At 35.0% G+C, this 13,713-nt stretch overlaps 1 protein-coding gene across 1 annotated transcript in view; it reads left to right on the top strand.

Annotated features, from left to right (window-relative positions):
- Nucleotides 1-13,713, top strand: part of DNAI4 (dynein axonemal intermediate chain 4) — a 124,586-nt gene that overhangs the window by 92,824 nt on the left and 18,049 nt on the right. Inside the window, exons 9-13 of the mRNA XM_060023527.1 lie at nt 4,997-5,205; nt 8,955-9,041; nt 10,568-10,719; nt 12,471-12,625; nt 12,916-13,037. Coding sequence (XP_059879510.1) covers nt 4,997-5,205; nt 8,955-9,041; nt 10,568-10,719; nt 12,471-12,625; nt 12,916-13,037 — 725 coding nt within the window. The remainder of the gene's footprint in view (nt 1-4,996; nt 5,206-8,954; nt 9,042-10,567; nt 10,720-12,470; nt 12,626-12,915; nt 13,038-13,713) is intronic.

Here is a 13,713-nt window from a genome sequence, read left to right as displayed (position 1 = left end):
ATGTTTACAATACATACATCTGACTAAAGACTTAAGTTTTGAATATGTAATGGACATTTATTTACAGCCCAATAAAAAGAAGATAAACAGACTAATGAAAAAATAGACAAAAGATTGTAAAGCAATTATACTCTAATAAAGATGTTAAAAAAATTAGACAAAAGGTTTGAACAGGAACTTCACCCAACAAATAGACACCTGAAAATGTACTAAACATAGTCATCAAGGAAATGCAAGTTAAAATCAATACACTAGGGCTTCCCTGGTGGCGCAGTGGTTGAGAGTCTGCCTGCCAATGCAGGGGACGCGGGTTCGTGCCCCGGTCCGGGAAGATCCCACATGCCGCGGAGCGGCTGGGTCCGTGAGCTATGGCCGCTGAGCCTGCGCGTCTGGAGCCTGTGCTCCGCAACGGAAGAGGCCACAACAGTGAGAGGCCCGCGTACCGCAAAAAAAAAAAAAAAAAAATACACTAGCCGGAATGGCTGAAATTAAAAAGACTGACAAAACCAAGTGTTAGCAAAAACATGGAGCAGCTTGGGTTTTTCATATATTGCTGTGTGAGTATAAAATTGTACAGCCCAGACGTCTGCTAGGAAGTTCCTTAAAATGTTAAACACAGATCCATCCAATGACCCAATAATTCTTTTCCTGGATATTTACCCAAGAGAAAAAAATATGTCCACAAAAAAGACCTATAAAAGAATGCTCATTACAGCTTTATTCATAATAACCCCAAACTGGAAAAAGCCCAGGTATCCATCAGTAGGTCAATGCTTAAACAAATGCTGGAGCACTACTCAGCAATAAAACTGAGTGCACTACTTATATACAAAATAACCTTGATGGATTTCAAAAACATTGTTAAGTGAAAGAATTCAGACACAAAAGAATGCATACCAATGGGCCCATTTTCATGATATGCTGTAACCAACAAAACTACTCCAAGGTTTTAGAAATTAAACCAGTGCCTGCCTATGGTAGATTAGGTTTGACTGGAAAGTAGCATGAGGAAACTTTTTCGGTTGATGGATATATTCTGCATCTTGATTGGATTGTTGGTTACATCAGTGTGTATATTTATCAAAACTCATCAAACTGTACAGCTAAAACCTATGCATGTAAATGATTGTAATTTTCTTCACAATTAAAAACTGCTGTGGTATTTATATTATCTGGGATTCATTTAAAGAGTGATATACCACTGTTATTTTTTAACAGCTTTATTGAAGTATAAGTGACAATAAACTGCCAATGCTTAAGGCATACAATTCAAAAGCTTTGATATATCACCACAATCAATGAATATATACAATTATATATAATGATATATATGTATATCTCAAATGTTTTTTTCATGTCTTTTATAATCCTTCCTTCTTGTTCCTCTTTGCCCCTCTCCTATCCTTGAGAAGCCACTGATTTGCTTTATATCCTTATATAGATTAGTAGTTTGCATTTTCTAGAATTTTATATAAATGTGCATTATGTACTCTTTTTTATCTAGCTTCTTTTCCTCAGCAAAATTATTAAAATCAAAATTATTATTTCAGATTCACTCATGTGGTTGCATGTATCAATTGTTCACTCTTTTTTATAACTGACTAGTATTCCATTGTATGAATATCCTATACTATGTTTGCCCTTTCATCTGTTGATTTATATTTGTTTCTAGTCTGGGGCCATTACAAATAAAGTTGGTAAAAATATTGGTATACAAGTCTTTGTATGGGCATTTGCATTCATTTTTCTTGGGTCAGTACCTAGGAGTGGAATGGGTGGATCACATGTGAGATACAAATTTAACTTTCTTCTTTTCTCTATGCTTTCTAAGCAGTGCTTTAGCTGAAACTCATAAGATTTGATATGTTGTATTTTCAGTTCATTAAAATATATTTTAAAATTTCTCTTGAGACTTCGTTGACCCATGTGTTGTTATAAATGTGTTAATATACAAATATTTTGGAATTTTCTAGCTATCTTTCTCTTATTTCTAATTTAATTCCATTGTGGTCTAAAGTCATTTTATGGTCCATAATATGGTCCATCTTAAAGAATGTGCTATGGTACTTGAGAAGAACATATATTCTGGTGTTTTTGAATAGAATGTTCTATAAATGTTGGTTAGGTCAAGTTGGTTGATAGTGATGTTCAGGTCATCCGATTTTCTGCCTACTTGTTCTACCAGTTATTGAGAGAGGAGTGTTGAAATCTCCAATTATAATTGTGTATTTATGTCTCCTTTCAGAGCTATTGGTTTTGATTGTTTATTTGTTTCATGTATTTTGAAGTTGTTAGGTACATACATATTTTGGTTTGTTATAATTCTTGGAGAATCAATTGCTGAGTTTGCTAATTTATGCAGGCAGAGATCTGAGGAATATAGGTGGAAATGGGTATTAAGGGTATAGGATAATGATGGAAGGAATATAAAGTCAGATCAGGTCAAAGTTAATATGGTTCCGCTGAGCAGAGATTCTGGGTACAGTGTTGTAGTTTAAGGATTAGAGATGGCTTTAAGAATTTTTTATTTGGTTGGCTGATAATGGACCAAAATGTGGCCTTTACTAAGTGGAGCTGAAGTATCAGAACTGTCTTGGTATACTATAAAGAAAGGTATCCAAAGGCGTAGGGACGTTCTAACGTTAGAGCGGACTTATCATGATGACCTGCCTGGTCACTCCAAGAGGGTCCAGATAACATACCTTTCACCACAATTGTGAGAAATAAACTTGTGAGGGAGAGCCCCAACATCCTTGAAGAGCTCTGTGGTCACTCTTCTGTAGGTCAGAATTTATAGTGAGAGCTGCTGCCTCTGAACTGGGGCCTTAAATACAATAAGAGTAATTGGATCCTGAAGGTGAGGGGGCTAAAGGGCAGCATTTAATTGCCAGAGGAAATGTAGGTGTGTTTACCATAATGGGGACAAGGCAGTAATGAGAATAATCTGACTTGCAGAGACCCAGGGCACTGGCTAGTTGATTACGATGTCCTTAGAAGAGAAATTGGTAGGTGGTGTATTAGTTTGCTAGGACTGCCATAACAAAATACCACAAACTGAGTGGCTTAAACAATAGAAATTTACTTCCTCACAGTTCTGGGGGCAGGAAGTCCAAGGTCCAGGTGCCAGCAACATTGGTTTCCTCTGAGGCCTCTCTCCTTGGCTTGCAGATGGCCACCCTCTTGCTGCCTCTTTACACGGTCTTTTCTCTGTGTGTGTGCATCCCTTGTCTCTCTTGATGTGTCTAAATTTCCTCTTCTTATAAGGATACCAATCATATTGGATTGGGACCCACACTAATAGCCTAATTTTACCTTAATCACCTCTTTAAATCCCTTGTCTCAAAATACTGTTACATTCTGAGGTACTACATTCTTAGGGCTTCAATATATGAATTTTGGGGAGAAATGATTCAGCCCATAATAGACAGACTTCTTGTAAATTCTTAATCTGTGTAAGCAGTAGAGTTATAGGTCAAGTGTTTCTAACTTGAAACACTAAAAAACAAAGTCACATCCCCTTAACCTATTCCTATTCTTGAGCCAGTTTATAGAACCAGAACTTCTTGAATAAAGGGGAGACTGGGTCCCTTTGAGAATGTATCATGCTACACGGCCAAGAATGTATACTGTTAGTATTTATCCCAGCTTTCCCCATAGGGATCTATAGCCTTTTACTAGGGTGACTGTGCATTGCGGATAAGGAAATAATCAGAAATTTCAGGGATTACTGAACAGTGGCTCTGAGTTCACACTAGCTCTGGGAGACCCAAAACATCACTGGGGTCTACAAGTCAGAGTAAGGACTTGTAAAAGTCAGGTGATCTACAGAATTTTAGATCAGTTTCATCTCACAGTGGGTCCGCTGAATCATCCTGTGGTTATTTCCCCTGTTCCAGAATATATACTTGAAATAGAAATATTCAGAAACTGGCAGAATCCCCACATGTGATTCTTGACCTGTGGAGTGAGGGCTAATATGGGAGGAAAAGGCGAAGTGGAAGCCACTAGAGCTGCCTATACCTATGAAAATAGTACATCATAGCAATACCACCTTTCTGGAGGGATTTCAGAGATTAATGCTACCACCAAGGACTTGAAATATGCAGGAATTTTTGACTCTCACCATTCAACTCATCTGTTTAGCTTACATAGAAAACACACGGATCCTAGAGAAAAACAGTGGATTGTTGTAAACTTAACCACGTGGTGACTCCAATTGCAGCTGTTGTTTCAGATAGGGTTTCACTGCCTGAGCAAATTAACATATCTCATGGTACCTGGTGTGTAGCTATTGATATGACAAATGTGCTTTTTTCCCTCAATACCTGTTGGTAAAACCACCAGAAGCTATTTGCTTTCAGCTGGTCAGGTTAGCAGTACACCTTCACGGTTCTGCTTCATGTCATAATTTAGTCTGCAGGGAGCTTTCCCTTCAGCAGAACATCACACTGGTCCATTACATTGATGGTATTGTGCTGATTGGACCTAGTGAACAGGAAGTAGACTTAGCTGGTAAGACATTTGCATGTCAGAGGGTGAGAAATAAATCTGACAAAATTTCAGGGGCCTTCCACCTCGGTGAAATTTCAAAGGGTCCAGTGGCAATGGAATATGTCAAGATATATACCTTCTAAGGTGAAGGATACATTGTTGCATCTGGTTCCCCTTCAACCAAAAAAAAAAAAAAAGAGACACAATGCCTAGTGGACGTCTTTGCATTTTAGAGGCAACATATTCCTCATTTGGATGAGTCCTCTGGTCCGTTTACTGAGTGGTCTGAAAAACCAATAGCTTTGAGTGGGGCCTAGAATGACAGAAGATTCTGTAACAGGCTCAGGCAGCTATTCAGGGTACCCAGTCCCTTGGGCCATATGACCCAGCAGATCCAATGATGGCTGAAGTGTCAGTGGTAGATAGAGATGCCCTTTGGAGACTTTGGTAGATTCCTGTAGGTATAGAGCACAATGATCTTCTTTTTAATTTGACTTAATTTTAGAACCAGAACCTGAAGAACCTGAAGACTTTTTAGTAGGTGAAAAACTTGAAGAGGTAAAAGAAGAGGCTAAGAAGGAAGAGGAAGAAGAAACAGAAATAGGTTCAGAACAATCAACAATACCAGCCAATTTGGAACGACTTTGGTCCTTTTCCTGTGACTTAACCAAAGGCCTTAATGTGAGCAGCCTTGCCTGGAATAAAAAAAATCCAGTAAGTTATCAAACATTTTAGTAATTCTGTCTCTAGCATTTAAGGGCACTTGTCAAGTACTAATAAAAACTTTTTTTTCTCAGCTATTAGGCAAGGGCTTTAAATGGACATAACCCCTAGTTTTAAAATTCCTCTAAAAACAAGTTTATGTTTTTAAAAGGGGAAAATGCAAACAGTTACAAAATGATGGTTTTCTCCTTTAATATGAAAATGTCACCATTTTTATTTTAGGAGATGTACTTGGGACATGGCATTCTCTGAATCCACATGAGATATTAAGTGAACAAGAAGATAGTATATATTTATTTAGTTTAACATGGTACCAAACTCATGTGCCCAAATTTGTATTCTCTTTAAAGTAATCATATTTGGAAGTATATACTTAATCCAGTGACCCTGAACATGTGCAAAATAATTTTGAGATTCCTTAAAATACTATAACTACTAATAGCAGCAAATACTTAAAACAGCACCTACTATGTACCAGACACTATTGTAAATGTTTTACTTGTATTATCACAACTCTACCATTTTCCTCATTATGTTGATGAGGAAACTGAAGCACAGAAAGGATAAATAACTTGCCCAAAGTTATATAACCAGTAAGTGAAACAGAATTCAAACCCAGACATCTGGCTCCAGAGTTCTTGCTTTTAACTACTGCACGGCTAAGAATCATCCTGAGGAGAATTAGATGAATCATCAAGTGGGAGAATGGTATGTTTGTTTGTCAAAAAGAGATGATTATAGAGTAATGAGACTTATTTTTTCCTGTGGTTTATAAACTCATTCTGAAGACATGATTCTCCACTAGTAATTTCAAAATCTTTTGTGTAATGGCAGTATCTTTGGAATAAATATTTGGTGTATTTTTAAAATGGTCAAAACTAATTTGTTTAAATTGTCTTGTATTATCCATGTTTTAAGAATTAGCCTTATTATTTTATTGCTACACCTTATAAGGTACTGTGCGCAAGCATGATAGTTGTTATGGCTATTAAATGGGTGAATGGAGTCAAAAGGTACAAACTTCCAGTTATAAAATAAATAATTCATGCTGTAATGTGCAGCATGGTGACTATAGTTAATAATACTGCATTGCATATTTGAGAGTTGATAAGACAGTAGATCTTAAAAGTTCTCATCACAAGAAAAAAATTCTGTAACTATGTATAGTGATGCATATTAACTAGACTTTTTGTGGTGATCATTTCACAATATATACAAATATTGAATCATTATGTTGTACACATGAAACTAATATAATGTATGTCAATTATACCTCAATAAAAAAATTAATGCTAAAAAAACCTAAAAAAGTCATTTTTGTTGAAACCTAAATTACACAATTCTTAAATTATATATATTATTTTTGAATAAAATAGAATACTTTTGGTATGGATTTGTCTTTATAAAACTATTTGGGAACATCTTGTAGATAAGTGAAATTTAATAAATCAATAACCATGTAATAAGGACAGATGAATCATTTTAAGAAACTGGATATACTAGCATTTAAACACTATTATTGCTATTGAGAATAAGATTAATTTTGAATGAAGCTAAAAAATATATGATGGGTGCCATCTATCATATTTATTAGTTCATTCTACAAATATTTATTGAACATTAACTCTGTGCCAGGAACTCTGTTAAAGCGCTGGAGATACAGTAGTAATTTAGTCACACATAGATACTGACCATATAATACTTTCCTATGAGCTTTAATAAAGAAAATAAATAATGCTGTGGGAACATATAAGAGAGGCTTGTGAATGCTTCTTAGAGGAAGTGACGCCTATGCTGAGTCTAGAAGAGATGAATAGGAGTTTGTCAATATCAAGATAAAAAGGGTAGTGGTGAAGAGTATTTTAAGGCAGAGGGAATTGTGGAGACACGATGTTGGCTTGAAGGTAAGGTGGTGACAGGACTGTGTTTGTAATATTTCTGATTACAGAGAAGAGACAGGGTGTGGTCGATCATTAAACTTTTGTCCATACATCCTTATACAGTTGATCTTGAACAACAAGGGGGTTGGGATGCCAACCCCCCATGCAAATGAAAAGCCAAGTATAACTTTTGACTTCCCCAAAACTTAACTACTAATGCCTATAGTAGTTGACTGGAAGCCTTGCCAATAACATAGTCAATTAACACATATCTTGTGTGTGATATGTATTATATACTGTATTCTTACAATAAAGTAAGCTAGAGAAAAGAAAATGTTATTAAGGAAATCATCAGAGAAAATACATTTATAGTACTGTATTTATCAATACCGTTAAGCTTATGTCATCTGTTTAACAGATGAATACTCTGTCAGTACCTGCATCAATACTGTCTTATATGATACAAAACACTGTTGATGTTACATGTATTACTAACACCAGACATCAAAAATGAAAATATCATGTGAAAAATAAATTCATATTTATTTACAGGTATAATGATTTATGCATTGATAATGAAGAAGCAGCAATATGATTGCTTTATGGTAGCCTAGTGTAATTGATATGATTGCTTCAGTATAGCCTAGCCTATAAACTAATGAGTGAATTATTATAAAGTTTTTATGACATACAGTATTACAGTCATATTCATAATACAATATTGGAAACACTGTTACATTAAAAAAAAAAACCTACTTATCTGTGATGATAGGCTGATATGCAGTTTCTCCAATTATGAGAGAGAGGCATACTGTATGGTAATGTAGTTCTTTGAAAGCAAAGCTATAAAACAGTAAGAAAACTCACATATTATTAATTTTATACTGAATATCACTTATGCCTATATGAGGATAGACTACTATCTACATATATTTTATGCATTCATGACAAATCTTAATTTTTTTGATATTTCTAGGTTATGCAGTTTGTGAAATTTTCAAATTATCTCAAATCTCTAAAAAAAATTTCAATGTATTTATTTAAAAGAATCCATGTATAAGTGGACCTGCACAGTTCAAACCTGTGTTGTTCAAGGGTCATCTGTATAAGCACTTCTGGAAATGACCTGCTATATTATAATCAGCTCGAGCTGCCATAAGAAAATACCATAGACTGGATGGCTTATACAACAGAAATTTATTTATTACAGTTCTGGAGGCTGGGAAGCCCAGGATAAAGGTGCCAGATGAATTTGGTTGCAGGGGAAGGCTTTCTTCCTGGCTTGGCTGTATCCTTGCATGGTGGAGAGAAAGAGCTCTTGTGTCTCTTCCTCTTTTTGTAAGGAACCCAATCCTATCAGATTAGGACCCCACCCTTATGACTTCATTTAACCTTAATAACCTCCTAAGTGCCCTATTTCCAAATATAATCACATGTTATTAGGTGTTAGGACTTCAGCATATCACTTTTAAGGGAGGAGACACAATTCAGTCCATGGCAACTCCCTTTAAAAATAAATGTCTTTTATTTTACATTTGAAATTATTAGGTCATTATTAAAAACCCATAAGACACTATAATGCAATAATACAATTTTTGAAGATTATCTCAATATGTAAAATAGCTTTTCAGCAATTGTTTTTTTGTGTGTTTATTCTTCAGCCTAAAAAATGTGGTTATTTTTACTATTATTTTGCTTATGAAGATGGAAATGTAGAGTGAAAATAGTTGGTATATTGGTATTTTTTAACCTCAATTGAAATATCATCACTATTTTAACACAGTTCATTAATATGCATCTTTATACATTTGCTGATATTTTTATGCTGTCTTCTCTATTTTTAATTTTTCTGTTTTTTAGGACCTTTTGGCTGTTGGCTATGGGCACTTTGGATTTAAGGAGCAAAAAAGAGGATTGGCTTGCTGCTGGTCAATAAAGAATCCCATGGTAACTAAAACAGGAATAAGACCTATTTTTATTTAATTAAATGTTCACATAATTCTCATAAAGTAGTTAGTTTTATGTGATCATTAAACAAACTCAAGAAAGTTTTACCAAGCAAGACTTTACTTTCTTTGGTTTAAATCTATAACAGTAAAACAATTAAAATTTGTTCTTGGGCTTCCCTGATGGCGCAGTGGTTGAGAGTCCGCCTGCCGATGCAGGGGACATGCGTTCGTGCCCCGGTCTGGGAAGATCCCACATGCCGCGGAGCGGCTGGGCCCGTGAGCCATGGCTGCTGAGCCTGCAAGTCCGGAGCCTGTACTACGCAACGGGAGAGGCCACAACAGTGAGAGGCCCGTGTACCGCCAAAAAAAACCCCCAAAAAACAAAAACAAAAAATAACAACAACAAAAATTTGTTCTTACACTTTATTGGTTAAGGTAAATTCATTTAATAAATATTTATTGAACATCTACTATGTGCTGTTAGATATGATGATCTAGGGCTGAACCATTATTGTTTATCACTGCCTGTTATAAAGAAGAATATATTTGCAAATAAAAATTCTTTAAAAATTAAGTTTCATTTACTACTGGGTTGTTTCTCAATATATAAATAACTCCTTATCACTTTATAAAATATATTTCTGCTCTCCTCGATAGATAGAAAATAGATTAATATAGCTCTCTTACTGCCATGAATTTTTCAAAGAGAATGAACAAGAATCAGTTATGCTTTTTGTTAAACAGCCCTAGTCAACCTGTTACTCTACAGCTTTAGTTTTAAGTCACAACTGAAACGTAAAGTGGAAAACTTAGAAGAGGATCAGAAGAGCATATAAAAATGATTAGAGTTTTTATAAATAATCCCCCATCTGTTAGGAAGCTGGGTGTATATAGCCTAAAAGAAAGGAAGAAGCAATTTTAAACGTGTGGAAGGGTTGACATAGGATTCATCATCAGCAGGTTATCTTCTCTTCCATGTAGGTTGTTAGAAACCAGAAAGGAGTTGGATTAGACATTAAAACAAAACAAAACAATAAAAATCTTGACAGAGTTGTAGAAAAGAGTAACTTAGAGAGTTTTGGAACCTCCTCTATCCTTGTTTAGAAGGATTAGATAATACAAGCATCTGAAACAGATACTGGAGGATAGGAATATATGCAGGATAATTTATTTGGTGTCCATTATTTGTATCTTTAAGACAGTGACTTGTGATGATCATACAAATCCTGCTGGAGGATTACCCAAAATGATAATTACTGTAGAAACCACGTGCTGTATTTCTTAAAACTACTGAGCTCTGAGGATTCATCAAAATAAAGGAAATGGCCAATTGAAGTTTTATTCTCATGTATACAGGAAGTTAGGAAGAAATGAGTAACTGAATACAGACTAACTCTCCTCATATCCCCACTGCCACCAGCCTAGTCTTCTGCCACCAGCCTAGTCTTCAGCCACCATCATACCCACCTTACTGTGGTCTACAAAACCAAGGTTAAAATGTAATATAATTTCTTTTTTATTCAGTGGCCAGAACGTACTTATCAGAGTCCATATGGCGTTACTGCTGTGGATTTTTCAATTGGAGCACCTAACCTTTTAGCAGTTGGCTATCACAATGGCACTATTGCGATTTATAATGTACAGAGCAACAGTAACATTCCAGTTCTGGATAGTAGGTGAGAATCCCAAGAATTAGATAAACATAAACCATGTGCTTTTTTTAGGGAGAAGGAAAAAATTACTCTAATGTTATTTAGTTTTGAGTGAATGTTTATATTGTTATTGAGAGTAATACCATTATCCTTCAAGCATTTAATAATTCCTCATAATGTCTCTCCAGCTGGAATGCTCTGCCCTAATATCTCCTTATCATCCTCTCTGCCTCTTCACCAACAAACTTCCTTTGGCTTGACGGTTTATTCTTTTCAAAAATTTTAAATATCTCCAGCTTTATTGAGGTATAATTGACAAATAAAAATTGTATATATTTAGATTGTATGACATAATTTTTAAAGGCATACAGTGTAGTGATTTAATATATGTATACATTGTGAAATGATTACCACAGTCAAATTAATTAACACAACCATAACCTCACATAATTACCATTTTATGTGTGAGTGGTGAGGACACTTAAGATCTACTCTCTTAGCAAATTTCAAGTATGCAATACAGTATTATTAACTATAATCACCATGCTGTACATTAGATTTCCAGAACTTATTCACCTTATAAATGAAAGTTGTATCCTTTATTGCTTCCGTGTCACCTCTTCCAGGAAACCTGCCCATTCTTTTCTTTTGTGCATCCGATACATACGTTTATTGTAGCCTTTATTGTGCTTTGTATAAATTATTTACATATATATCTCCCTGAGGAGGCTGTAAGCTCTGAGGGCAAGGATTATGTCTTCCTTACCTTTGTATCCTCAGTATGTCACATAATATCAGGCATATAACAGGATTACAGTAAGTGTTTGATTAAGAATGAATGAATGAGACATATTGAGAAAATAAAATGTTAAAGATATTGAAAGATATCTTAGGTTTTTATAATAAACCAGATACCAGTGGAGCAAAATGAGGCGGTATATTTATATTAGTGTTTGCATAAACTTCACAATAACTGGAAATAGGCATTAAAGCAGGTGTTCTTTAGCTTAATTTTGAAATTATTTACATAGTTTTGTAAGCGTGAGCCTTTGTGCTTGTTTCTGGGAAGAGGGTCCATAACTTTTACCAAATAATCAAAGATATATAGACTTTAAAAAATTCAGAACTACTGATTTGGAGAGTTTGCATAAAAAATCAAGGGAGTCAGTACTAGGAACAAAGCAACCCATTAATCTGACAGGAAAGCAGCCAGTAATCTGAGAAGTGATTATAATTCATCATAAAACTTTTAAATCTCAGCCCTAGAGAGAATCAAGCCAGTGGGCAATCCTGAAACATAGGAAGAAGGGTGAGGTAACTATTTACTTGAATAAGACTTAAATGACTTACTCATTTAAGCTATGAAAAATATCCTTATAAAGATGGAGATAATAATATTCAATGTGTCTAAAATAAATTAAACTTACACAACTAGGAAAAAGTAAATGAATAGAGTAAGAGAAGTAGATTCTAAAAAAAGAAAATGTTTGCTTTTGTATCCCTGATATGATAGCTAATATAACTAAAGGCAATAAAATTTTCCTTTTGTAAGAAATGAGAAAAACACCAGTGAATATTAGCAAAGTGATTTTTTTCCCTGTTTTTCAAAATACTTAAAGTAAAAGTCCAATTTTGAACAACAAAAGTATCATTCCATGAGTAGGTCATGATGCTCTAGGGAGCTGTCCTTATCACTTATACTCTAAGTCGCTTATACCCCAAGAATTTTAAAATTATTATAACTATTTTATATTTCATGCTTTTCCCTGTTTTAGCGAATCACCTCAAAAACATTTGGGACCTGTATGGCAACTACAGTGGATAGAACAAGATCGAGGGACAGCAGGTGATAAAAGAGAAATACTAGTTTCTATATCAGCAGATGGAAGGATCTCCAAATGGGTTATACGGAAAGGACTGGACTGTCATGGTAAAAATAAATAAATACACACACAGACACCAAATTATCTTTCTCTTGTTAGTGCTGAATTAAAAATTCCTAGTGAACTATGTGTAAGAGGTGACAAATTTAGGTTTGGCTAAATAAGAAAAAAAAACTGGGCTTGGTCATTGTTTTTCTAAGCATCTAGCTCTGGTATTTGCTAATTTTAACCTAATGACCTGCAAAGGATGGCAGAAATCATATTCTTTGCAGAAGGGACATAACTACATTATTATTTACTGTGGTACATAATATATGTATTTTTTCTTTAAATAAAGATTTGATGCATTTGAGGAGAACTACTGCTAGCAGCAGCAAAAAAGGAGGGGAAAAAGAAAAGAAAGGTGAAGCTTTGATATCTCGACAGGCTCCTGGAATGTGCTTTGCTTTTCACCCCAAGGTAAATTATTTCAATCTGTTATTTACTATTGCATATAACAACTGCTGATAATTGAAGTGTATTAAGATATAAATCAAGACAAAATGTCAGCATGTTAATAAATATTGCGCCTTGTAAATAAAAAAGTCACACACATAAGTATCATAGGTGTCAGCCTAAGGTAGAATGGCACATTCCAGTTGGCTGTCCTTTTTCTGCTTTCTGGAGGAAAGGTCTGTATTTCTGAGCAACTATGGAACTATCTTTACAGCTCCATGTTTAACTTGAATGCCCCTCCTTGCCTCTCTTTGGTGCTCTGCTGCTCTATCATACTTATAGAAACCAAATCCACTCTATAGTCCTCCATATCTCAATGTGAGTGGTGACTCATGATTCTGGGGATCAGGAAGACCACTTAAGATCATGTTTGTCAAGACCAAAGTCAAGTCAGAGCACTCTTAGTAAAGTTCTACTTTTCTAATTCTTTTTATCCAGAGGTCCTTTGGAATCAGAAATTCAGCCACTATGACAGACTTGCAAAAACACATATCCTATATATTTTCTGATATGTAATATGATTATCTCTTTAGTGACACCATCATCCACCTACTTATTTAAGCCAAAACTTGAGCTCTTACTCTATTCTACCCTATTACCCAAATGATATTTAAGTAAGATTGTCCCACTCCTTCTAGTC

The sequence above is a fragment of the Delphinus delphis genome, chromosome 1 (assembly GCF_949987515.2).
Source record: "Delphinus delphis chromosome 1, mDelDel1.2, whole genome shotgun sequence".
Taxonomy (NCBI): domain Eukaryota; kingdom Metazoa; phylum Chordata; class Mammalia; order Artiodactyla; family Delphinidae; genus Delphinus; species Delphinus delphis.
Note: the sequence above shows the minus strand (reverse complement) of the source record. Positions and strands in the feature narration are given on the sequence as shown.